Raw genomic sequence first — 27,735 nt, 5'->3', positions numbered from 1 at the left:
CTCCATTTCATGCACTTTCTTTTATGTACATTCTGAAGTCGCTTTTCCTTTGTTCACTCAGCTCCAGCAGTCAACCTATTTAGCCCTCTGTTTCAGCACAAGGGCTGGTACGGCACGGCTATGCACTCACCTCTGCCACACAACACCCACCTCAACTGCCTGGTGCCAAGAGAAGCTGTCAGTTCATAAAAGGATGTCAGGTCAGTCTAGTTTAGTGAAGCAGCCTTGTGTATGCTACTGACCACAAAACAGACTCCTTGAAATGTGATGACAAAGAGACAGCCTGGGAGGAGATTGCAAACCTAAACTGATGCTCCCTCATGGTCTCTTCCGCAGTGTTCCTCAGGGTCCGCGTTGACAGGAACTCCCGATTGCTAGTATTGAGTCAGTGGGAGGACTTAGGGCTACTCAGTTATGCCAATAAAACCACTGTGGCTGTAACTTCAGATTTGTCCAGTAGATGGCACAACTAACTAAAAGACTAACAGTTGAGCTACAAATTTTAAAAAGATATGGTTTGAACTAGAAAAAAAAATGTAACATGTATGCGTTTATCAACTCAGGTCTTTATAGTGCATTTAAATATTTGATTCACCTATCATGAAACAGAATAGTGGAAAATCTAGCAGTCACAAGTTATGAGGACAGTGAAAATCATATTTGTAGACTGTCCTCAAAATGTAAATTATTTCCTGATATCATGGGAGCCTCGAGATTCATGGTGGGAAAAAATTGCACGGAGAAACACAGCCATCTACACAGAGCCGTAATAAACACACCAGAGTTAATGTTTTTGTTTATGATTTATAAACAATAGAAAATCATTACTTTTCTCATACTTTATTAAATGGAAATACACTGAGTGAGACCAACGATAGAGGGCTTTAAAGCTAAATGGCCCTGTTGTGCTGGATGATATAGAATACTATAATTAACCAATTGTAAACTTTGGACTCAATTGACAGCACTCACATTTGTCATATGGAATGCTATGAGGACTCATACTTGTGACAAAATTTAAATAAAGAACAGAATATAAATCTCCTCATGTGAAAGTGTCTGTACATTAAATGGCTTGAGGTGTTCATGGGAGTCTACAAGGCATTTGAATAGGCACACAGAAACTCAGAACGTGGACCAAGACAAATACAGTAAAAAGCAGCTAACATGCTTTTTATTTTAACTTGGCAAGTCAGTTGAGAACCAATTCTTATTTACAATTACGGCCTAGGAAGAGCGGGTTAACTGCCTTGTTCAGGGGCAGAACGACAGATTTTTACCTTGTCAGCTCGGGGATTCGATCTAGCAACATTTCGATTACTGGCCCAACACTCTAACCACTAGGCTACCTGTCGCCCCAGTTCATTGAACTGTAAAATTATGTGACTAGCCAAAGGTACTTTTTTTTTTATCCCTTGTTCATCCTAACTTAAAATATTTGATAGAAAGTACTGCATTTGCCCCTTCATAGAAACCTACCTGACCATACATATAGTAATGCATCTATTCTGCACTAACTCAAAATCAGCACAAAAGCAGCTACCATCATTTACACACAATAGTGTAAAACATGTCCTCTAAAACAGTGGGTTGTGTCTTTAGTTAAGGGCTGGCATTATCGAAAGCATAGACAAAAGATGCGCACAAAAAAATAGCAAAAGAAGCATGAAACAAACGGAGAATGAGACAGTGCTGAGGGGAGGGGGGTAGAGGGAGGAGGTGCGTACTGCTTAGGCCATGTTCGGTAAGGGGGGGGGGGGTCCCAGTCCTGTCGGTCCTGGTAACTTGGGTCGAGTCTCACCACAACTTCTTCTTCTCGTCCATGGACACCCCACCGGGCCCCAGAGCCACAATCAGTAGCAGCCCACCGATCACCGACATGGTCTGGAAGAAGTCGTACTTGAGGAAGTCGTGCATGGGCTTGTAGGTGGGCACCATCCAGAAGGCATTGAAGTATACGTTGACGGCAAAGAGCCACAACACCAGGGTGAGGGCGGCCAGCTTGGTCTTGTAGCCGATTGCCACCAGCACGATCAGAGCTGTGCCCACCAGGTTCTGCAGAATCTAAAATGAGGGGTAGGTGTAAAGTAGGACAGCAGTCAATGTTCATTCAAACTCGTACCAGGATTACAGAAGCATGTTGATATGGCTACATCCCAAATGGCACCCTATACTTTATATAGTGCACTACTATTGTCCAGGTACCCCTAGTCAAAAGTAGTTCAATATATAGTAGTTTTAATAAAATATTTATTTATTAACAAGGGAATACGGTGCCATTTGGGACACAGCCTATGTGCCTGAATCCCTATTGACTTTCGTAAATGCACTGGATCTGATAACTCAAAAGGAATTTTGAAAGAGCACTCTCCAAAATGTTTTCATGTACAACAGTTGTAGTACTATGTGAGAATATGTACCTACACTACTTCCCCTGTGTCCATCTCTTGAATTATGATGTAAAAATGCATTTCAGAGCCAATACACTGCAACTACACTAAATGGTATGCATCTGTGCAGCCAGCCACAAGCTGAGTGCCTGAGACGAACAGGTTAGACCTGGATTCAAATAGAATAAAATGTTTTCTTTCAAATACACGAGGTGCTTGATTGAGCTCGCAATGAAACCAATGGAAGTCCCAAAAGTATATATATATTTTTAAAATAAACACCCTCATCCAGGCAGGCTCGATCAAATGCTGAATCAAAAGTAAAGAACAAATGCGATTTCAATCAGTCTGCAGGAGCTCAGAACTCACAGAGATGAAGCTAGGGTCAAAGTGCAGCAGGGTCATGAACATGAGCACCAGGAGAACCCGTCCGCCCAGCTGCATGTACTGCTTGGGCGAGTGCTCTCCCATTGACGGCACCCCAGCAAACATGCTCTTCCCTTCTCCACGTGACTCGGCTAGCAACAGCAGGAGCCCCCCGCCCAGGGCCAGGTTCCTGGAAAGGAGGAGGCAGAGTGAGAGGGAGAAAGAGTTAAGCAGTGTATTTACAGTTTTGCACAGAGATGTACAGTGGTTCCTCCATTAAAAGTTGCGTCATACTGCGGCACACCTTGCGTGCTGCCTCAGCATTCTGTGGCACGTCATTTAATTCTCAGCCATTTTTTCTGTTACTGCAAGTTATTGCTAGTTTGACCACCAGAAGGCATCTCTGAGAAGCATTTGATAGTCAGACACACGGGAGACCGGGGTTCAATCCCCCAACGGGGAGGAAGGAGTAGGCTGTCCTTGTAAATAAGAATGAGTTCTTAATTGATTCCATGTGTTATTTCATAGTTGTGATGTCTTCAATATTATTCTACAATGTAGAAAATAGTAAAACTATAGAAACATCTTGGAATGAGTAGGTGTGTCCAAACGTTTGACTGGTACTTGCTTAATTTGATTAATATTGTGTTTTTATTTCATGAAAAACTAAAAACCCTCTGGGTAAATTCAGACCGTTTCGCTCTCGGAGCACACAAGGGACGTTCGCGCCGAGGCAGTCAAACACCCAAGCAAACGTTGGCTAGCTTGCTAGCTACTTCCAGACACAAATGAGACTACTGACCATTTTACTCACCCAAGCAGAGCTGGTTAGGCATGTTCTGTTAACCAGAGTTGGTGACTGTAATTGTGCTGCGGGAAACAATTTAATTACGCATTTTTGCCGATGTTTACTGACACCGGCCATAATCAACGGGTGTTGAGCGCTCGTAAATTCATTATTCCCGAGCTCTGGTAGCCAGACGAGTGCTCTGAAATCGGAGTAGATAGCCAGAACGAATTTACGAAAGCACCCGAATGTCCATTGAGAACGCACACCGTCTTTTTTCTCAAGCTAACCAAAAGCATTTAGCTACGAACGCCTGTTCTCACCATTTTCAGTTGAATTAATCTAACTTTCTTTCATGGCAACTCATAAGCAGGCCATGTCCTATTTGTTTCACAGTCGATATATAATCATATTTCATGACAGTGTAACAGTTAGCATTGTTTACAGAAGGATGAAAGAACAATGTCTGTCAGGGAATGCAAGGATGCCCCATGTGGGCTTTAGAATGGTCAAAGGAAGTCTCAGAGCAATGAGCCATCGTGTACAATGGCGAAGAGTCTTTGTAGCGTGTAGATGGTGCAGGTATCATTGCCAGAATGATCCAGCTTCGTTGCATTGCTTGACAAAAATACTCTGTTCCTGCACCCGTCTTTTGTCCACATTGATACAAATCATAAATTGATAAGGTACCAAGATGTAAACTCAGCAAAAAAAGAAACGTCCCTTTATCAGGACCCTGTCTTCCAAAGATAATTCATAAAAATCCAAAGATCTTCATTGTAAAGGGTTTAAACACTGTTTCCCATGCTTGTTCAATGAACCATAAACAATTAATGAACATGCACCTGTGGAACGGTGCATGTTAACGGTGCATGTTAAGTGGAACTGTGGAACGGTGCATGTTAAGACTAACAGCTTACAGACGGAAGGAAATTACACCAGGAACGCACAATCCCTCCAATGCTCAGAACGTCCAAAATAGGCTGAGAGGCTAGACTGAGGGCTTGTAGGCCTGTTGTCTGGTGAGGACCTGCCTTATATCACAGGCAACAACGTCGGCTATGGGCACACACCCACCGTCGCTGGACCAGACAGGACTGGCAAAAAGTGCTCTTCACTGACGAGTTTCGGTTTTGTGTCACAGCATCATCGAATTGGGCTTGTCATTGTAGGCAATCTCAACGCTCTGCGTTACAGGGAAGACATCCTCCTCCCTCATGCGGTACCCTTCCTGCAGGTTCATCCTGACATGACCCTCCAGCACGACAATGCCACCAGCCATACTGCTCGTTCTGTGTGTGATTTTCTGCAAGACAGGAATGTCAGTGTTCTGCCATGGCCAGCAAAGAGCCCGGATCTCAATCCCATTGAGCACGTCTGGGACCTGTTGGATCGGAGGGTGAGGGCTAGGTCTATTCCCCTCCAGAAATGTCTGGGAACTTGCAAGTGCCTTGGTGCAAGAGTGGGGTAACATCTCACAGCAAGAACGGGCAAATCTGGTGCAGTCCATGAGGAGATGCACTGCAGTACTTAATGCAGCTGGTGGCCACACCAGATACTGACTGTTTACTTTTGACCATCCCTTTGTTCAGGGACACATTATTATATTTCTGATAGTCACATGTCTGTGGAACTTGTTCAGTTTGTGTCTCAGTTGTTGAATCTTATGCTCATACAAATATTTACACATGTTAAGTTTACTGAAAATAAATGCAGTTGACAGTGAGAGGACGTTTCTTTTTTTGCTGAGTTTGTCTCCATCAAATCTAAGAAGTTTTTTAAACTTCTTTATTCTTACATCATTGAAAATTGGTCTAGGAATAAGTATGAAATTGGGAGTTGTTCTTCAACTGGTAATACATAAATAATGAAGAAGGTTAATAGGTTAAACATTACACTTTAAATTCCAATGCTTTTTTCAAGATACAAAATAATATGCTTACCTGTTGTATACATATTGCATATTTCCCATCACCTAATGAACAACCACAATACCAGTTTGGCGTTAAGCTTTCTGTGCTGTATTGACGTATCCTGAAAACGACATCTGCTAGTTTAGATTGAACGGTCATATCTCAAGTTATGTTTTCATATCTACAAAAAATAAGCTATTTTCTGTACTTTCAGAGTACGAGCTGATCAAGGGGTTGAAAATGTAGATATTGCCAGATGTTCACTGTCCGAGGATCAGGCCGTGGAAGCGTTATTGCTGGCAAAAGTGTCCATAACCAGAGGTAATTAAAATGTTCTGTGTTCTTTTTCCCTCTGCCTGTCTTGTAGTACATGGAACCTGTCTCACATGCAGTTTGGAGGAAGGATACCTTGACCTGTCGAATTCTATCCACCTCTTCTGTGTGGGAAATGTTCCTACCTCATCTACGGGCAGATCTGCAGCATTTCACAGAGTTGGAATAAACACCATTTAAGTACAGAGGCGAACCTGACACCTCACCAGCTGTGGCATATCGGAATGCTCCAAACACCTGTGCACATTTTTGTTTTTGCCTTAGCACTACACAGCTGATTCAAATTATAAAGTCATCATCAAGCTTTAAGTGGTATTTTTGTCTAATAATGACATTATCTTCTATTGTTTGTCCTCATGTGTCTGTTTTTCAGCATAAAGTACTCTTTGGCCACTTAGTGTGGACACCAGGTGAGACCACACACACAATAAAGTCTCTCCTTCACTTCATCCATCTCCTCCTCCCTAAATCCTCTAGGTTATATCAGCTGTGTCGGTGAACCCCTCCCGCATCTGAACTGGCTGACAGAGGGCACCGCATGATCATAGGTGAGAGGTCAGGTCAACAGGAAGTATACACTCAATTAGTATTTGGTAGCATTGCCTTCAAATTGCTTAACTTGGGTCAAGCATTTCGGGTAGCCTTCCACAAGCTTCCCACAATAAGTTGGGTGAATTTTGGCCCATTCCTCCTGACAGAGCTGGTGTAACTGACTCAGGTTTGTAGGCCTCCTTGCTCGCACACGCAATTTCAGTTCTACCCACTAATTTTCTAGTCCCACGGTCTAAGCTCGCAACTTTTAAAGGAGGAACCACTATCATTCGCTGGGGCGTGTTGCTCTGATCTGTGCTTCACAGGAGGATATTTTTTTAAAGACTTATGACCACCAACTTGGCGCTCATTGGTTCATATGAAAAAGAAAAACAATCAAAGGACTCACCTCATCAAGAATTTAAGATCCCATAAAATGCTGTAGGCAATAGTCTGAAATGGTAAGATGATTTAGTGAGACTCTGGTTTCCCTTATGTATTTAATTAACTATAAATAATGTAAAACAGAATATAGTATCATGAATGGTTTCATCTTCCGCTGTATTCAGCCCATATACAATTAAAGAAAAACAAGTTTAGACTTACCTGTAAAGAAAGGATTCCAAATAACGCAAAGCAAGCATACTGGACAAAATTCCTACTGAGGATAAGGACACAGCCACCTGTTTGAAAGAGAGATGAACAATAACATTTGATTTATTTAACTAGGCAAGTCAGTTAAGAACAAATTATTATTTACAATGACGGCCTACCCTGGGACAATTGTGTGCCGCCCTATGGGACTACCAATCACGGCCGGATGTGATACAGCCTGGATTCTCTCCCTCCCTAGGCCAGTTCAGGGCGCAACGTAACTGCAACTGGCCATATGGGTCCTCATCTGCTAGATAGTGATGGGGAATAAAATCGATACAGTAACGTATCAGGATATTATATCGATATTTGACTGGTAGGTAGTGTTAGCTAGCGCTAGTTGGCTGTACCTGCGCCAAAACTCTGCTATTATTCATCCTTTAGCCTTTTCTCAATCTTTGTTTTAAAGTGAGCCAACATGTTTTCAGCACTTTTATTTCAATGAGTGATCAAAACTTATTTTAACATGCTTTCTCATCTCTCTGCAGCAGACATATAGTGAGCATTATGTTTGGAACATCAAATCGCAATACATATAGAATCGTGAGAATTGCAATACATATCGTCTCTGCACATAAGAATCGTGATAATAATCATATCGCGAGGTCCCTGGCAATTCCCAGCTCTACTAGCAGTCTCCCCAGGCAATGCCAGAAATTGCACCAACATATTCACTGCATAGTGCACAACAAGCCTCTCACACCTAGCTGTCCTAGTAGGTTCAGTAACTCACCTAATTGTCCTGGTAGGTTCAGTAGCTAACCTAGCTGCTCTAGAATGTTTAGTAACTCACCGACACGAAGACTTTCCTGTAATTTCAAGTGTTTCACAGCATGAATGCTTTAGACTACACTGTACTATGGGTAAAAAGCTGAGAAAAATACTATAACTAATCCGAAGCCTCATGTAAAAATGTACATAACACTATTTAACAGTTATATCTTATGCCTACTATAGATTCAAATTATCTGTCTCAGGCGCCAAACTCATGCTGTCGGGTGACACGCATGACGCTCAGACTATTTTGGTAATATCTTGAAGTGGAAGAATATTTTTCAGCAGCTACCTTGATTTGTTTATACACTGAACAAAAATACAAAACGCAACAATTTCCAAGACTTTACTGAGCTACAGTTCATATAAGGAAATAAGTCAATTGAAATAAATTCACTACGCCCTAATCTATGGATTTCACATGACTGGGAATACAGATATGCATCTGTTGGTCACAGCTACAGTACCTTAAATGGTGTGACCATTTCCTTCGCATAGAGTTGATCAGGCTGTTGATCGTGGCCTGTGGAATGTTGTCCCACTCTTCAATGGCTGTGAGAAGTTGCTGGATATTGGCGGGAACTGGAACACGCTGTCATGCATGTCAATCCAGAGCACCCCAAACATGCTCAATGGTTGGTATGTCAGGTAGGTATGCAGGCCATGGAAGAACCGGTACATTTTCAGCATCTGGGAATTGTGTACAGATCCTTGCATTATCATGCTGAAACATCAGGTGATGGCGGCACAATGGGCCTCAGGATCTCATCACGGTATCTCTGTGCATTCAAATTGTGATCGATAAAATGCAACTGTTCATTGTCCGTAGCTTATGCCTGCCCATACCATAACACCACCGCCACCATAGGGCACTCTGTTCACAACATTGACATCAGCAAACTGCTAGTCCACCCGACGCCATACAAAGGCTAGTCCACCCGACACCATGCAATCTGCTTGGTACAGTTCATCTGTAAAACCACACATCTACAGCATGCCAGTGGCCATCGAAGGTGAGCATTTCCCCACAGAAGTCGGTTATGCCGAACCACAGTCAAGTCAAGACCATGGTGAAGACGACGAGCATGCAGATGAGCTTCCTTAGATGGTTTCTGACAGTTTGTGCAGAAATTCTTCGGTTGTGCATACTCCGTTTCATCAGCTGTCCGGGTGGCAGGTCTCAGACGATCCCGCAGGTGAAAAACCAGATGTGGAGGTTCTGGGCTGGCGTGATTACACGTGGTCTGCAGTTGAGGCCGGTTGGCCGTACTGCTAAATTCTCAAAACTGACGTAGGAGGTGCCTTACGGTAGAGAAATGAACATTCAATTCTCTGGCAACAGCTCTGGAGGACATTCCTGCAGTCAGCATGATCCCTCAAAACTTGAGTGCATTCGGAAAGTATTCAGACCTCGACTTTTTCCACATTGTTAAATTACAGACTTGTTCTAAAATTGATTCAATAATAGTCAGGTCTCTCCAGAGATGTTCGATCAGGTTCAAGTCCGGGCTCTGGCTGGGCAACTCAAGGACATTCAGAGACTTGTTCAGAAGCCACTCCTGCATTGTGTTGGCTGTGTGTTTAGGGTCTTTGTCCTGTTGGATGGTGAACCTTGATAGCAGTCTGAGGTCCTGAGCACATTTTCATCAAGGCTCCCTCTGTACTTTGCACCGTTCATCTTTCTCACAATCCTGAATAGTCTCCCAGCATGATGCTGCCACCAACATGCTTAAAAACGTAGGGATGGTGCCAGGTTTACTCCAGACGTGACGCTTTGCATTCAGGCCAAAGAGATCAATCTTGGTTTCATCAGACCAGAGAACCTTGTTTTTCATGGTCAGAGTCCTTTAGGTGCCTTTTGGCAAACTCCAAGAGGGCTGTCATGTGCCTTTTACTGAGGCACAGCTTCCGCTTGGCCACTCAACCATAAAGGCCTGATTGGTGGAGTGCTGCAGAGATGGTTGTCCTTCTGGAAGGTTCTCCCATCTCCACAGAACTCTGGAGCTCTGTCAGAGTGACCATCGGGTTCTTGGTAACCTCCCTGACCCTTCTCCCCCAATTGCACAGTTTGGCCAGGTGGCCAGCTCTAGGAAGAATCTTGGTGGTTCCAAACTTCTTCTACTTAAGAATGATGGAGGTCACTGTGTTCTTGGGGACCTTCGAATGCTGCAAACATGTTTAGGTACCATTCCCCAAATCTGTGCCTCGACACAATCCTGTCTCGGAGCTCTACAGACAATTCCTTTGAACTCATGGCTTGGTTTTTGCTCTGACATGCACTGTCAACTGTGGGACCTTGTATAAAGAAAAAGTATGTGAACCCTTTGGAAATACCTGGATTTCTGCATAAATTGGTCATACAATTTGGTCTGATCATCTAGGTCACAATAGACAAACACAGTCTGCTTAAAACTAATAACAAATTGACGTTTTCATGTCTTTATTGAACACACCGTGTAAACATTCACAGTGCAGGGTGGGAAAAGTATGTGAACCCTTGGATTTAATAACTGGTTGACCCTCCTTTGGCAGTAATAACCTCACCCAAACATTTTCTGTAGTTGCAGAACATTCCTCTTTATAAAACTGTTTCAGTTCAGCAATATTCTTGGGATGTCTGGTGTGAACTGCTCGAGGTCATGCCACAGCATCTCAATCAGGTTGAGGTCAGGACTCTGACTGGGCCACTCCAGATGGCGTATTTTCTTCTGTTGAAACCATTCTGTTGTTGATTTACTTCTGTGTTTTGGGTTGTCCTGTACCGTCACCCAACTTCTGTTGAGCATCAATTGGCGGACAGATAGCCTTACATTCTCCTGCAAAATGTCTTGATCAGCTTGGGAATTCATTTTTTCCGTCAACGATAGCAAGCTGTCCAGGCCCTGAGACAGCCCCAAACCATGATGCTCCCTCCACCATACTTTACAGTTGGGATGAGGTTTTGATGTTGGTGTGCTGTGCCTTTTTTTCTCCACACATAGTGTTGTGTGTTCCTTCCAAACAACTCAACTGTAGTTTCATCTGTCCACAGAATATTTTGCCAGTAGTGCTGTGGAACATCCCGGTGCACTACTGCAAACCTCAGACGAGCAGCAATGTTTTTTTTGGACAGCAGTGGCTTCTTCCGTGGTGTCCTCCCATGAACACCATTCTTGTTTAGTGTTTTACGTATCGTAGACACGTAAGAGATGTTAGCATATTCCAGAGATTTCTGTAACTCTTTAGCTGACATTCTAGGATTCTTCTTATCCTCCTTGAGCATTCTGCGAAGTGCTCTTGCAATCATCTTTGCAGGATGGCCACTCCTAGGGAGCTTGGCAACAGTGCTGAAATTTCTCCATTTATAGACCATTTGTCTTACCTTGGACTGATTAACATCAAGGCTTTGAGATACTTTTGTGACCCTTCCCAGCTTTATGCAAGTCAATAATTCTTAATCTTCTGAGATCTCTTTTGTTCAAGGCATGGTTCACATCAGGCAATGCTTCTTGTGAATAGCAAACAAACTTGTGAGTGTTATTTATAGGGCAATGGAACTCTAACCAACATCTCCAATCTCATCTCATTGATTGGACTCCAGGTTAGCTGACTCCAATTAGCTTTTGGAGAAGTCATTAGCCTAGGGGTTTACATACTCAACGCTGTGCGTTACAGGGAAGACATCCTCCTCCCTCATGTGGTACCCATCCTGCAGTCTCGTCCTGACATGACCCTCCAGCTTGACAATGCCACCAGCCATACTGCTCGTTCTGTGCGTGATTTCCTGCAAGACAGGAATGTCAGTGTTCTGCCATGGCCAGCAAAGAGCCCAGATCTCAATCCCATTGAGCACATCAGGGACCTGTTGGATCGGAGGGTGAGAGCTAGGGCCATTTCCCCCAGAAATGTCCGGGAACTTGCAGGTGCCTTGGTGGAAGAGTGGGGTAACAACTCGCAGTAACAACTGGCAAATCTGGTGCAATCCATGAGGAGATGCACTACAGTACTTAATGTAGCCACACCAGATAATGTTACTTTGACCCCCCCTTAGTTCAGGGACACATTATTCCATTTCTGTTAGTCACATGTCTGTGGAACTTGTTCAATTTATGTCTCAGTTGTTGAATCTTATGTTCATACAAATATTTACACATGTTAAGTTCGCTGAAAATAAACGCAATTGACAGTGAGGACGTTTTTTTTGTGCTGAGTTTATATACAGTTGAAGTTTACATACACCTTAGCCAAATACATTTAAACTCAGTTTCACAATTCCTAAAATGTAATCCTAGTAAAAATTCCCCGTCTTAGGTCAGTTAGCATCACCACTTTATGTTAATGTGAAATGTCAGAATAATAGTAGAGATAATTATTTCAGGTTTTATTTCTTTCATCACATTCCCAGTGCATCAGAAGTTTACATACACTCAGTTAGTATTTGGTAGCATTGCCTTTAAATTGTTTAACTTGAGTCAAGAATTGTGTAGCCTTCCACAAGCTTCCCACAATAAGTGGTGAATTTTGGCCCATTCCTCCTGACAGAGCTGGTGTCACGGAGTCAGGTTTGTAGGCCTCCTTTCTTGCACACAGTTTTTCAGTTCTACCCACAAATTTTCTATAGGATTGAGGTCAGGGCTTTGTGATGGCCACTCCAATACCTTGACTTTGTTGTCCTTAAGCCATTTTGCCACAACTTTGAAAGTATGCTTGGGGTCATTGTCCATTTGGAAGACCCATTTGCGACCAAGCTTTAACTTCCTGACTGATGTCTTGAGATGTTGCTTCAATATATACACAATTTTCCTGCCTCATGATACCATCTATTTTGTGAAGTGCACCAGTCCCTCCTGCAGCAAAGCACCCCCACAACATGATGCTGCCACCCCGTGCATCACGGTTGTGATGGTGTTCTTCAGCTTGCCAGCCTCCCCCTTTTTCCTCCAAACATAATGTCATTATTGCCAAACAGTTCTATTTTTGTTTCATCAGACCAGAGTACATATCTTCAAAAAGTACAACCTTTGTCCCCATGTGCAGTTGCAAACTGTTGTCTGGCTTTTTAATGGCGGTTTTGGAGCAGTGACTTCTTCCTTGCTGAGCGGCCTTTCAGGTTATATCGACATAGGACTCGTTTTACTGTGAATATAGATACTTTTGTACCCATTTCTTCCAGCATATTCACAAGGTCCTTTGCTGTTGTTCTTCGATTGATTTGCACTTTTCGCACCAAAGTACGTTCATCTCTAGGAGACATAACGCGTCTCCTTCCTGAGCGGTATGACGGCTGCGTGGTCCCATGGTGTTTATACTTGCTTACTATTGTTTGTACAGATGAACGTGGTACCTTCAGGTGTTTGGAAATTGCTCCCAGGATGAACCAGACTTGGAGGTCTACAACAAAAAAATTCAGGTCTTGGCTGATTTCTTTTGATTTTCCCATGATGTGTGTAACTGAGTCAAGTTTGTAGGCCTCCTTGCTTGCACACGCTTTTTCAGTTCTGCCCACACATTTTCTATGGGATTGAGGTCAGGGCTTTGTGATGGCCACTCCAATAGCTTGACAAAGGGGCACTGAGTTTGAAGGTAGGCCTTGAAATACATCCACAGCTACACCTCCAATTGACCCAAATGATGTCAATTAGCCCATCAGAAGCTTCTAAAGCCATGAAATCATTTTCTGGAATTTTCCAAGCTGTTTAAAGGCAGTCAACTTAATGTATGTAAACTTCTGACCCACTAGAATTGTGATACAGTGAATTAAGTGAAATAATCTGTCTGTAAACAATTGTTGGGAAAATTACTTGTGTCATGCACAAATAGATGTCCTAACCGACTTGCCAAAACTATAGTTTGTTAACAAGACATTTTTGGATTGGTTGAAAAACTAGTTTTAATGACTCCAACCTAAGTGTATGTAAACGTCAGACTTCAACTGTAGATCCATGACTACATGGAACTCTATTCCATATCAGGTAACTGATGCACGCAGTAGAATCAGATTTTAAAAACACAGGTAAAAATACACCTTATGGAACAACGGGACTGTAGAGACAAATAGGTGCAGACACATGCAATTCTGGGATCTTCTTTTTCAGCTCATGAAACATGGTACCAACTAGTGATGCACCGATATAACATTTTTGGCCGATACCAATATCCAATATTTTCCTTGCCAAAAAAAATCCTGCGGCCTTTTAAGCATTCTAGTACAGTTTATTTATTTCACTGTGTACAGCCTTATCTATGGATTGTGGCTCAATGACATGGGTTATCAGTCTGCTCAGTGACACCCAGAGAACATTAGCATCATAGCTCAGACTCTGAAACAACTGAATTGAGCCACATTTATTGTCAACCAATGTGTATTGAACACTATTCGAGGAAAAACAATACTGTGTGGATGTTTAGGAGCCTGATAACTCTGAGGAGGACGCTGGGAAAAAATATATTGGGTATTGAGTAGACTGTTACCCCATTTCATTGATCCCCAATCCTTCGGTAAACCTGTACAGCGCAATATGAATGTCAATAGGCTGACTGGGGAGGTGATTTCACAGTCCCGCGATAAGAGCTACAACGCTAATATTTGCATAAAGTCTTCACAGTTGTGTTCTGTGGGTGTCACCGAGTAGACTGAAACCCCACTTCATTGCTTCACATTCCAACCTTCTTTAACATTATCTAGTCTAAATATGGCATGATTCCACCAATTGTAACCTTCTGCATCACTTTCAAAGAGGTACTTTTATTTTGAAGGCAAACTCCACTATTGTGTCTAATCCTTAGTGTCTTTCTTCACAACACACAACCCGGTCAGGTCGAGCCTCACTAGCCAGATGAATTATATATAGCCTATCTGGCTGCTTATAACGTTAGCTTTGGGCAACAGAGTTAATTAACTGGCTAGCTATTTATTTTCATGAACTGAAGTTCAATTTCAATAGGCGAACAACAAGTGGCTACCAAGCTAATACTTAAATCACAAGGATTACTAAATCATTTCTAAGAATAGTGAAAATGACTGCAGTTTCTACTGGTCATTGTTTTCAGGCTGGTTGTATTGGTACTATCTAGGTACCAAGCTAAAGCTAGCTAGCTACCCCAGAAGTTGCGGTCAAACAAATAATGCTTTATTACATACGCGGTATTATAAACAGATTGTTCGTGGCCAATGTTTGCAGACTTTTTGTTTTACCGCTTTGACAGTGCTACTGATAGTAGTGGTGGCGCTTGGCTTGCACGTAAAAATTCAGAAGACAACATTCTATAATAGAACGGTGTTATTTGATGTGTCAAATTAAAAGCTTATTTAACACGTCAAAGTGTTATTGTCAAATAGTGTTATTTGACGTGCATCTTTTTTGATACGCAAAGACCCAAACGGCGTTCCATAGTATGTCGTGAAGCTAATAGCAGTGACGCTATTACTGTGTAACTCCAGTAGGGTAACATCTGAACAATAGCACACGTGGTAACGTTAGTGTGTACCGGTGCTCGACCAGTCGCAAAAGCCAACATCAACCACGACAAAACGGTTGATTGTCAATGGCAATGAATTCCATTATCTTGCCATTAATGGATTTCACCTTCGAGTTGTTTCGCTGAAATATTCTTACTCTTTCAAATGAGTGCTCGATCCACACAGCAGACATTGTGGGCTAGGTTAGGAATGCTGTGTTGCACGTGTAGTGCAAATTTTATGTGGCGTCATTACATCATGTACCTACGTTATATAGGTATGCACGTAAGCTTTGACATTGGTTTTTCACATCGGCGTTAAACTAGACATCGGGCCGATACCGATGAAGGCATTTTTAGCTAATATCGGCCTATTCCGATATGTTCACAGATATATTTTGCATCCCTAGTACCAACACTTTACATTTATATATATACAGTATATTTTTGATCAGTATAGTTAGCAAAGGTTTGAAGTAGGTGTATCTAGCTGTCTTATTTGCATTTGTTCAATGCCTCAATTGATTCCATAAACTATATTGGATATATGGCTGTACAGATTCCTGGTTTGAATTAACCCAAGATTAACCCTGAAGATGGGACAAAGTGCATGACAAGGTGGCCCAGAGGAAGCCAGCTGTTCTCAACCCCTACATTGCCCCATTCTTCCAAGAGCTCACTGAGTTTGGATGACCACACACAAGCTTGATATGTCCCTTAACACCTGCCTTTTTACCCACAGAGTAACTGGTGCTCATCTCTCATTCTATTCTTTATTTTTCTATGCTTTTCCTAATTGGTGAGAAGAGATCCTGTAATGTATTTGACAGTACTATTTTCCTTACTGTAAAACATTACAGCATCCATTAAAATGTACAGCAGGGAGCTGCAATATCTTTTTACAGTAAGGAAAATAGTACTGTCAAATAAATTACAGCATCTCTGCTGTAAAGCAAAATTACAGTATTAAGCTGGCAACTCTGGTGTCAGTATAATGCTGTAAATTTACAGGGAAAAGCTTTACAGTGCAACTGTTCTAGTAGGTTCAGTAAAAGGTTCAAGTAACTCACCTAGCTGTCCTAGCAGGTTCAGTAACACGAAGCAGGCGGCCAGAAAGTAGCCACAGCTCCAGGTGGCCTCAATGTAGTCCCGCTGCTCATTCCACTGGAACCACATGCGGATGCCGTCTTCCAGGAAGGTGCTGATCAGACACAGGCGCGCCACGTGAGGAAGGTATTGTTTGGTCACTCTCAGGAACTGCCAGAAAAGATGAAGTGGTTGGTTAAATGGTTACAGTCAGAGAGAGTAGCTCAGTCACAACACATGCAGTTGCAGGTTTGAGGTTAAGTTTTCCCTAGGTGCAGATCTAGGATCCCTCCCTCAATCCAAACCTTAACCATAAGTGGGGAAAATGCTAAAATAACCCAAGATCAGTATCTAAGGTCAACTTTTGTAGTCATTACTGGCGTTTCAGGCAGGTCATCTTCTGTCCAGTAACAAGTGTTGAACGTCTCAGGTTAATATGACATCTTCTGAGATGCATTAGCATAATAACAGACAACCTGGAATGCCCCCAGCATTGCCACTGGTTAGAGCCAGGAGAAGATGATTTGCTTACCGGGTATATATTCCTATAAGCAGATTTACGACCTAGTCGGTTGTGTCTACAGGGGATCGGTGAAGGGAGGGAGGACTGTTGCAGTAGTGCTTGTACTGTCCCTCTGATGTTAGGCTATAGGCTAGGATATATCAGTACACTAGAAAGTAGGCTAATAGTAGTGATAGGGGGGGGGGGGGATTGATAGTTACATATCGCAGTTAGGGTTGCAAAGGATCGTAAACTTTCTGGTAAATTTCCATGGGAAGTTTAGCTTGTGAATTTGGGGAATTTTGCTTAAATTCATCAAAAAAAGTTAGCTTATAACAGTGAACCTTTTTTTGTAAGATACACAAGGCAATTCTAGGTCTTGTGGCATATTTTGGTTAAACTATCCCCAATTCAATGGAATTGCAACCCTCTGCATGCACAGTGCATTCTTCCATCACATGTACAGCTGATTCTCAAGATCTTGCACACTAATGAGATGCTATTGAGCCCAAAACAACCACACTGTCTGAGCCAAGGACTACATGCTTTCTGGTAAGTTTTGATTACAATACTGGGTGGGGTGAATATATTTTATATGACAAACATGATTTTTTGTTAACTAGTAAATAGTAGCCTACAGCAAAGTGTTTTTAAATAATTTCTAACTTAATTTCTGCTAGTTAGTCTTGCTACCATGTGGGTTTGAGCTTGCTTGAGCCTGCTAACTGAGGAGTGTTAATTCACCTGTTTCAATACTTCTTTCATTTTAAAACATGTATCATACAAAGGAGTTGTTTAATCTAACTGCTTAACTATTTGTTTGTACATTAAAATTGTATTTGTTTTTTTACTCATTTTTTCTAATCTTTACAGGAAAATGTCACGGGCACCATCTGATGTATGGAGACATTTCACTGCAGCTAATCTAGAAGGAAAAGCTGTGTAATTTTGCAAATACTGTGCCAAATCATATGTGAAGGCGGCAAAGATGCAGAATCATCTGGCTAAGTGCTTAACTTTCCCTCAGCACTCACAACATCTGACAAAAGTCCCTCTACTTCTATTCGAGGTGAAAACTATGAATCAGACACTTAATCGATAGGAACAGCTCATGGTCCTCCTGGAATCAGTAGTTATTTTTACTCAATTGAGGAACGTAGTCAGAAATTGATGAATGTCTTGCTCGAGCGGTGTATGCAACTGGTTCACCTCTGATGCTCACAGGCAATGTGCATTGGGAGAGATTTCTGAACGTTCTACACCCAGCATACACCCCTCCAACCAGACATGCTTTATCTACTAATTTGCTGGATGCAGAGTTCATCAGAGTTCAAGTGAAGGTCAAGCAAATCATAGAGAAAACAGACTGTATTGCAATCATCTCTGATGGGTGGTCGACTGCTCGTGGGCAAGGAATAACTAACTACATCATCTCCACCCCTCAACCAGTATTCTACAAGAGCACAGACACAAGGGACAGACACCAGTCTATACATTGCAGATGAGCTGAAGGCAGTCATCAATGACCTTGGACCACAGAAGCTATTTCCACGGGTGACAGAAAATGCTGCGAACATGAAGGCTGCTTGGTCTAAAGTGGAGGAGTCCTACCCTCACATCACATCCATGGGCTGTGCTGCTCATGCATTGAGTCTGCTCCTCAAGGACATCATGGCACTGAAAACATGGATAAACTCTACAAGAGAGTTTAACAGGTATGTGGATAAACTCTACAAGAGAGTTTAACAGGTATGTGAATGGTCATCAAGTTATAGCAGTAATCTACCTCACCCAGCAAAGTGAGAAGAATAAGAGAACCACATTGAAGCTGCCCAGCCACACCTGTTGGGGTGGTTTTGTCATGTTTGACAGTCTCCTGGAGGTGTAGGAGTCTCTCCAAGAAATGGCCATATATCACAGTCTGCCGATATGGACAGCCCCATCAAGAGGATCCTCCTGTATGATGTATTTTGGGAGAGAGTGGTAAGCAGCCTGAAACCTATAGCAGTAGCCATTGCACAGATTGAGGGAGACAATGCCATCCTGTCTGATGTTCAGACTAGAGGTCGACCGATTAATCGGAATGGCCGATTAATTAGGGCCGATTTCAAGTTTTCATAACAATCGGAAATCGGTAATTTTGGACGCCGATTTTGCCATTTTTTTTTTTTACACATTTATTTAATCTTTATTTAACTAGGCAAGTCAGCTAAGAACACCTTCTTATTTTCAATGACGGCCTAGGAACGGTGGGTTAACTGCCTTGTTCAGGGGCAGAACGACAGATTTTCACCTTGTCAGCTCAGGGATTCAATCTTGCAACCTTACGGTTAACTAGTCCAACGCTCTAACCACCAGCCTCACGAGGAGGCCGCCTGTTACGCGAATGCAGTAAGAAGCCAAGGTAAGTTGCTAGCTAGCATTAAACTTAAATCAATCATAATCACTAGTTACAACTACACATGGTTGATGATATTACTAGTTTATCTAGCGTTGCATATAATCGATGCAGTGCGCATTCGCGAAAAAGGACTGTCGTTGCTCCAACGTGTACCTAACCATAAACACCAATGCCTTTCTTCAAATCAATAGACAGGAGTATATATTTTTAAACCTGCATATTTAGCTAAAAGAAATCCAGGTTAGCAGGTAATATTAACCAGGTGAAATTGTGTCACTTCTCTTGCGTTCATTGCACGCAGAGTCAGGGTATATGCAACAGTTTGGGCCGCCTGGCTAATTGCGAACTAATTTGCCAGAATTTTACGTAATTATGACATAACATTGAAGGTTGTGCAATGTAACAGGAATATTTAGACTGATGGATGCCACCCGTTAGATAAAATACGTAACGGTTCCGTATTTCACTGAAAGAAAATAAACGTCTTGTTTTCGAGATGATAGTTTCCGGATTTGACCATATTAATGACCTAAGGCTCGCATTTCTGTGTGTTATTATGTTATAATTAAGTCTATGATTTGATAGAGCAGTCTATCTGAGCGATGGTAGGCACCAGCAGGCTCATAAGCATTCATTCAAACAGCACTTTCGTGCATTTTGCCAGCAGCTCTGCTGTTTATAACTTCAAGCCTATCAACTCCCGAGATTAGGCTGGTGTAACGATGTGATGTGAAATGGCTAGCTAGTTAGCGGGGTGCGCGCTAATAGCGTTTCAAACCTCACTCGCTCTGAGACTTGGAGTAGTTGTTCCCCTTGCTCTGCATGGGTAACGCTGCTTCGAGGGTGGCTGTTGTCGTTGTGTTCCTGGTTCTAGTCCAGGTAGGAGCGAGGAGAGGTACGGAAGCTATACTGTTACACTGGCAATACTAAAGAGCCTATTAGAACATCCAATAGTCAAAGGTATATCAAATACAAATGGTATAGAGATAAATAGTCCTATAATTCCTATAATAACTACAACTTCTTAAGTGGGAATATTGAAGACATGTTAAAAGGAACCACCAGCTTTCATATGTTCTCTTGTTCTGAGCAAGGAACTTAAACGTTAGCTTTCTTACATGGCACATATTGCACTTTTACTTTCTTCTCCAACACTTTGTTTTGCATTATTTAAACCAAATTGAACATGTTTCATTATTTATTTGAGGCTAAATTGATTTTATTGATGTATTATATTAAGTTAAAATAAGTGTTCATTCAGTATTTTTGTAATTGTCATTATTACGAATACATTTTAAAAATCGGCCGATTCATCGTTATCGGCTTTTTTTGTCCTCCAATAATCGGTCAACCTCTAGTTCAGACTCTGCTTGCAGATGTAAGAGAATAAATCTGTACTGCCCTGCCCACTTCACTGTTGCTTCAAGCATAAGAAACTGCCCATACACGCCGCAGCGTACATGTTGGACCCCAAGTATGCTGGCAAGAGCATCCTGTCTGGTGCAGAGATCAACAAGGCCTATGGTGTCATCACTACCGTGTCTCGCCAACTTGGCCTGGATGAGGGCAAGGTTCTTGGCAGTCTGGCAAAGTACACTTCCAAGCAAGGGCTTTGGGATGGAGATGCAATATGGCAGTCGTGCCAACATATCTCATCAGCCACCTGGTGGAAGGGACTTTGTGGATCTGAGGCTCTTTCCCCAGTTTCCTCCATCAGCCGCCAAATCCCACCCACCTCAGAGCGCAACTGGTCCTTGTTTGGGAACACACACCAAAGCACGCAACAGGCTGACCAATACAAGGGTTGAAAAATTGCTGGCCATCTGAGCAAATTTGAGGTTTTTTTTGCCTGACAACGAGCCATCTTCAACAAGGTTGGAAAGTGACAGTGACGATGAGGCCTCAGATTCTGATGTTCAAGAGGTGTACATTGAGGAGGTCCAGGGAGAAGGCATGGTAGCCCGAGAGGAAGACAACCAAAGCTTTACAGATGCATGTTGAAAACATTTTTGGGAGATGCGATGGATCGTTGGGTCAGTGAAATCATCCCATATGAAGAGTGAACACATTTAATTGAAGTTCAATTCCTAAGTAAATTGTTTTGGGGGGTTTTTTCTATTGGAAGGATTCAATCATTTGCAATTATGTCTACTTATGATAAGGTAAAAGGTTTATGTTTGTCTTCATATTATATGGTAAATATATCCAATGCAAAAACCATCTACATTTAAATGGCATTAATATTAATTTGCATATATTCCCGTTAATTCCCATATATTCCTGTTAATTCCCACAGAAAGTTTCCACCTCTGAATATTCTCCAAAATGTGCAACACTAATCGCTATATACATTTTGGGATGATATATCAATATTTGACTTAAAGCATCTATTTGTAAAAAAGTTCATAATTGTCATGGGAAAAAATATTGCAATACTGGTATCGTCCGGGCCCTATTCTCCAATGTACATCACAGGCATTTTAAGATAGCTTCAAAGCTTCAAAGATAAAACACAAGTACTGCGCAATTGTTCCATCAGGGAAAAATGCTATATGGATTGAATATCATGTGTCACTTTACTGGTTTACAGGTGAAGTACAATGGACTGCACTGCATGTGATACATACAGTGTATCTGATTAAACATTATGTGAGTTTTCAGATTAGATGTAATTCATGACGACAACATAGCCAAACAAAGATGTCTGACAAAAATATACAGAGCAAAGAGGTTAGCTAGTAGCCAAAAAGTAAAATCATGAAGCATTACTCAAGTTCATACAATCAACGTTAACTTCTTTGGGCTGCAGGGGCAGTATTGAGTAGCTTGGATAAAAGGTGCCCATTTCAAACGGCCTCGTACTCAATTCTTGCTCGTTCAATATGCATATTATTATTACTATTGGATAGAAAACACTCTCTAGTTTCTAAAACCGTTTGTATTATATCTGTGAGTAAAACAGAACTCATTTTGCAGCAAACTTCCTGACAGGAAGTGGAAAATCTGAAATCGATGCTCTGTTCTAGGGCCTGCCTATAAATGTGCTTGATATGTATTAGTATACATGCACTTCATACGGCTTCCACTAGATGTCAATAGGGAGTGAGAGAAGAAATGGAGTGTATAACTTGATCTGAGGCCGAATAAGAGCTCTTGGCATGACGTGTCACCAATTTCTTGTTTTCAGGAAGGCGCGAGAAGGGACCTGGTATTGCCTTCTGTAAAGCTGTCGTTAATGACGACTAATATCTCCGGCTTTGATTTTATTTGATAAATGTGACAATATCATCGTAAAGTATGTTTTTTCAATATAGTTTTATTAGATTATTGAAATTTTTTCGGGGCGTTAGGCGTGTTGCTTTGTCTGCGTTTGTTCACGAAGGAGAGCTTCGCGCCACTTTGCTAGCTTTCCGTGCTAATTGACTGGAGAAGAGGACATTCTAAAACCAAACAACGATTGTTCCCGACAAAGGACCCCTTGTACAACATTCTGATGGAAGATCATCAAAAGTAGGACCCATTTTATGATGCTATTTCATATATCTGTCGAACATGTGTACTAGTAGTTTGCGCCCAGATTTTGGGCACTCTCTCGCTATAACTAAGCTGGATGTCGTAATGAAGTTATTTTTAGAATTCTAACACGGCGATTGCATTAAGAACTAGTGTATCTATCATTTCCTATACAACATGTATTTTTTAGTAACGTTTATGAATAGTTATTTGGTCAGAATAGTTGAGTGTCATAAAAATATCCGCACATTCTGGGAAAAAGATGCTACGTTAGCACAATGTATAACCACTGATTTCAGCTCTAAATATGCACATTTTCGAACAAAACATAAGTGTATGTATAACCTGATGTTATAGGACTGTCATCTGATGAAGCTTATCAAGGTTAGTCAAAAATTATATATCTTTTGCTGGTTTGTTACGATCGCTAACTTTTGCTGCTGGTAAATGGCTTGTGTTTCTGGCTATTGTGGTAAGCTAATATAATGCTATATTGTGTTTTCGCTGTAAAACACTTAAGAAATCGGAAATATTGGCTGGATTCACAAGATGCTTGTCTTTCATTTGCTGTACACCATGTATTTTTCAGAAATGTTTTATGATGAGTATTTAGGTATTTGACGTTGGTGTCTGTAATTACTCTGGCTGCTTCGGTGCTATTTGTGACGGTAGCTGTGATGGTAGCTGCAATGTAAAACTGATTTATACCTCAAATATGCACATTTTTCGAACAAAACATAGATTTATTGTATAACATGTTATAAGACTGTCATCTGATGAAGTTGTTTCTTGGTTAGTTTGGTTGGTTCTTGGTTAGTTAGGTTGGTTTTGTGCATGCTACCTGTGCTGTGAAAAATGTCTGTCCTTTTTTGTATTTGGTGGTGAGCTAACATAAATATACGTGGTGTTTTCGCTGTAAAACATTTTAAAAATCAGACATGTTGGCTGGATTCACAAGATGTTTATCTTTCATTTGCTGTATTGGACTTGTTAATGTGTGAAAGTTAAATATTTCAAAAAAATATCTTTTGAATTTCGCGCCCTGCACTTGAGCTGGCTGTTGTCATAAGTGTACCGACACCGGGCTTGCAGCCATAAGAATTAAGTCATCATAATGAAGCCATGCCCATAATGTTTCAGAGAACTATCACTGGGTACGTTTACATGCACTCAAATAATTCAATATTAAACTGATTATGGCAGTAGGTTGAGTATGGAAATTGTCATGTAAACGTCTTACTCTGCTTATCTTAAAATCTGCGTCAAATCAAAATCTAAGTAAGCATACGCTGATTAAAACACCTGGTTTTCTGAGCAATCTTTCAAATTATTAGGACATGTAAACAGCTTAATCAGTGTTCCAGCTGTGCATTTGATCTGCACATGTGCCAACACTGGTAGCACAAGCCTCCGTCTTACCCAATGGACACATGACGTCATTATGACGTCATGTGACCCAAGACCAGCTCAATTAATCTCTACCATTGTATCATTGTGACAATGAGTCGTCATAATGCTGCATCCAATGTACATTATCCTAAGGGCATTGGCAGACAATATAAGTAACTTAATTTATGTACCCCTAATTGCCCTGAATACCTCTTGATCCTACAGCTATTGTATGTAGTAATCATGAGCCTAAGACACCGGAAATACACTGTTAGCACTGAGGTGGTGCGCTCTAGTAGGAAGTCAACTTAGTGCAGGGTGAGCTAAATAATAAATAATAATAAATAATATGAGCAAGTCTACTTCTGATAAGCTTCCCAGTAAAGCATTAAAAACAATCAAACAACCCAGAAGTGCTAAAAATAGCCCATATCAACAAGGTCCATTAAGTCAATAACTTGCTTGTAACAGAAGACATTCATATTCTGATTATCTCTGAAACGCACTTAGATAATAGAGTGGTAGCAATACATGGTTATCACATCTACCGAAAAGACAAATGCCAATGAGGCGTGGTTTCGGTCTATATTCAGAACCACATTCCTGTAAAGCTTAGCGACAATCTAATGTTAAATACTGTTGAAGTAATATGGCTACAGGTTCATCTGCCTCACCTAAAGCCCATTCTTGTGGGAAGCTGCTATAGACCAAGTGCTAACAGTCAGTGCCATCTCTCCATTGGTTATACCCACGTGGGTGATTGAAAGACGAAATGTTTTGCCGGTCGCCGTGGTAATACTATGAAAGTTTAGATGCCAATCACCATATAAGTTCAACGATGAAAAAGCCTGGAAGGAGGAGATATGAGTAGAAACGATTCGGTTGACCGTTTGATGTTTTGGATTAATTGTCGGAGTAGAGGACCTTGTTATTTTACCTGAAATGCACAACTCAATGTTTATATCCCAGGACAAATTAGCTAGCAACAGCAAGCTAGCTATATAGGACAAATTAGCTAGCAAGTGCAAGCTAACTAGCAAATTGCCTTACATTTTTAATGCATTCCGACCTGTCCCCAAATTAATGTAATTGGCTCAGAGTTTGTTTTGATATTTTAACCTGCGTGTCGTGATCGCGGTTGGTGTAGGGGGACAAAATATATTTATGCACGATGGTGCACACGCGCAGCCGGTTTGGGTTCCGTGTCAGACTGGTGCTAAAGTATGCACCGTAAAGACACGAGGGAGACAAGGGGATAGTGTTCTGGTTGGGAAGCACGCCATCCTGTGTACACAGAGGAGACTGGCAGTACTGCAGTTTAACTGATGCGGAGTCCAGAAAACACCACCATAGAGAAGTCAATTTTCAAAAGTAGGCACTGGATAAACAATGGAGTGGAGGATCGCCACTAAAATAAGTTGTTGCTGCTGTTCTTGTTAATTTGGGTTCATTTTGTAATATAATCTCCTCCCCCCTAGTTAATTTATTTGACTTAGAAACTGTATTTCTTTATTGATGAGATTTTTTTATGGTGGTACAAAATAAATGTTCAACAGTTATTGTGAATGGAACCCTAGGATAATTTGGCTATTTTAAATAGGCAATTTCATTTTTGTCGATAATCTCACCATTGTCATAGTAGCTGGATATTGTGATAGTGGTGTAAAGTACTATACATATGGACTGATTTATAGACGGCGTCAGAGGAAAGGCCATAAAATGTATGTCAGAGACTCCAAACACCCTAGTTATAGACTGTTTTCTCTGCCATCGCACGGCAAGCCACGTCTAGGACCAAAAGGCTCCTCAACAGCTTATACCCCCAAGCCATTAGACTGCTGAACAATTCATAACAATCGCCACCGGACAATTTACATTGACACCCCCCCTCCCTTTTGTAAACTGCTGCTACTCGCTGTTTGTTTGTTACATATGCATAGTCACGTCGCCCCCACCTACATGTACAGATTACCTCAACTAGCCTGTACCCCCGCACACTGACTCGGTACCGGTGACCCCTGTATATAGCCTCGTTATTTTTTCTTTTATTGTGTTACTTTTTTATTTTAGCCTACTTGGTAAATATTTTCTTCTTCTTGAACTGCACTGTTGGTTAAGTAAGCATTTCACGGTAAAGTCTACACTTGTTGTATTCGGCGCATGTGGCAAATAAAGTTTGATTTGCAGTGTACATTGCTGCTGTGAGATAAATGAGTACAGCATTACACAAGTAATATTGGCAGGTCATAAACGGATCTTATTTTGGTTGGATATGAGTTATAAGGAAGTCAGAAATAGGATGTCTTATTCAGGTTGGATTCTAATTGGATATGAATGTTTTTTTAGACTTCAGATTGACAAATCTGACAGTCATACTACCTTGGGGTAAGTGAAGTGAGTTCATAAAAACTCAAGTATGCATCTTAGAAATAGTTCACATACAAACTTTATGTCCAATCTCAAAATCAAATAAGATTCACAAAAATAACATCGTCTCTGTGGTAGAATGTTTATTTTGATTAGAGATTTTCTTAAATTTATTTAAATCCCATCAGTTAGCCTGATTTCAGATTTCCATGTGAACAGGATTATAATACTTATTGCAAAGCATGTAAACGTTTTAAACAAACTATATTAATCTGACTATCCATGTTACTGTGTTTACTGCAAACAGCCTGAGGTAGACAATTCATAGACGCCAACTGATTTAGCGGTCCACCGCTTACCTGTTGATGATAGTATCTTCTAACTGGGGGAGTTTTGTTAGGAGCCCCGACACTAATCTAAACATTAACATATCGCTTGAGGTACGTTTTTGGAAACATAAGTTACGTATCTTTCATTTAAGCGAAACGATTTTCTAAAAACTAAAAGGTTAAACTACGACACACCTTTATATGGTTAGTGTTCCCACACGGCCATATCTGCATGTTTACATTATTTGTTTCAAAAGACGGATGGAAGACATAGGCGGCCACATGAGCTAATCAGCCATATTGCTTGCGCTGAACACCTGTGTGTAAGCATAACTGCTACAGTAACTATATATATTTTTTATTATAACAATTGTCAGGGGCATATCAGCATATGTTTCGAAAACAATGATTATTGACGTTTCTAAGAGTAGAAACACAGCGTCGGAAATGTACCAAATGTGGACGAATGTAACCGCTGAAACCCATACATACGGAGCAGAAGTGTTTTCGAAAGCTAAACCTGAGGTAGCCACTATTGCAACTGTTTCGGCTTCATGACTGTACGATTGAAGAATAACTCAAACGGGAAGGGACTACACCATCATTGTTCATTAATTTACATTCACTTTTTTATCCACATTCTAGTTTCGCTATCATGAAAAAGTGAGAAGACTCCCTCCTCTTAATTCAATGGTGACTCCTGTCTGGTTCTGCCGTGGCCGCGAGGGCCTTGTCGGTTAACTGCTTACCTGGTCCGCCACGTCCTCCGCATTGCTCATCAGATCATTCTGCCCCATGTCACGCTCTGAGTCTGGTACAGCTGGTGCCACTACAGTTTCCTAAAATTCTAACTGACAAAAATCTGACCTTTCGCCTTGGGTTTTTTCAGACGCTAGCTCCTCTTCATCTAAGAAGTGCAAGCGCTACCTCCGCCCCATAACACAGCTCCCTCTGTAGGCAGTA

The 27,735-nt window shown here is 41.4% G+C and overlaps 1 protein-coding gene across 2 annotated transcripts; it reads right to left on the bottom strand.

Moving 5' to 3' along the window:
• Positions 1–784: 784 nt before the first annotated feature.
• On the bottom strand, positions 785–27,735 carry surf4l (surfeit 4, like). 2 transcript variants are annotated; one of them, XM_038989366.1, is made up of 6 exons: positions 27,522–27,735; positions 16,256–16,442; positions 6,927–7,003; positions 6,730–6,773; positions 2,760–2,946; positions 785–2,064 (listed from the first exon to the last, which is right to left on the bottom strand). In XM_038989366.1, the coding sequence occupies exons 1-6, from the start codon at positions 27,567–27,569 to the stop codon at positions 1,798–1,800; spliced, it is 810 nt and encodes a 269-aa protein (XP_038845294.1). In that variant the 5' UTR covers positions 27,570–27,735; the 3' UTR covers positions 785–1,797. The 2 variants fall into 2 exon arrangements, with proteins under 2 accessions (XP_038845294.1, XP_038845303.1); XM_038989375.1 differs by lacking the exons at positions 16,256–16,442; positions 27,522–27,735 and adding an exon at positions 7,678–7,684.

Source organism: Salvelinus namaycush, chromosome 1 (genome assembly GCF_016432855.1).
Source record: "Salvelinus namaycush isolate Seneca chromosome 1, SaNama_1.0, whole genome shotgun sequence".
NCBI classification, from domain to species: Eukaryota; Metazoa; Chordata; class Actinopteri; order Salmoniformes; family Salmonidae; genus Salvelinus; species Salvelinus namaycush.
The sequence above is the reverse complement of the archived record's forward strand: the minus strand, read 5'-3'. Positions and strand labels throughout refer to the sequence as shown.

Coding starts and splice junctions, on each gene's coding strand:
- surf4l (XM_038989366.1), bottom strand. CDS start 27,569: ATGGGGCAGAATGATCTGATGAGCAATGCGGAGGACGTGGCGGACCAG. Junction 16,443..27,521: donor CGGAGGACGTGGCGGACCAG/GTAAGCAGTTAA, acceptor CTTTTCTGGCAG/TTCCTGAGAGTGACCAAACA. Junction 2,065..2,759: donor TTGACCCTAGCTTCATCTCT/GTGAGTTCTGAG, acceptor CCCTCATTTTAG/ATTCTGCAGAACCTGGTGGG.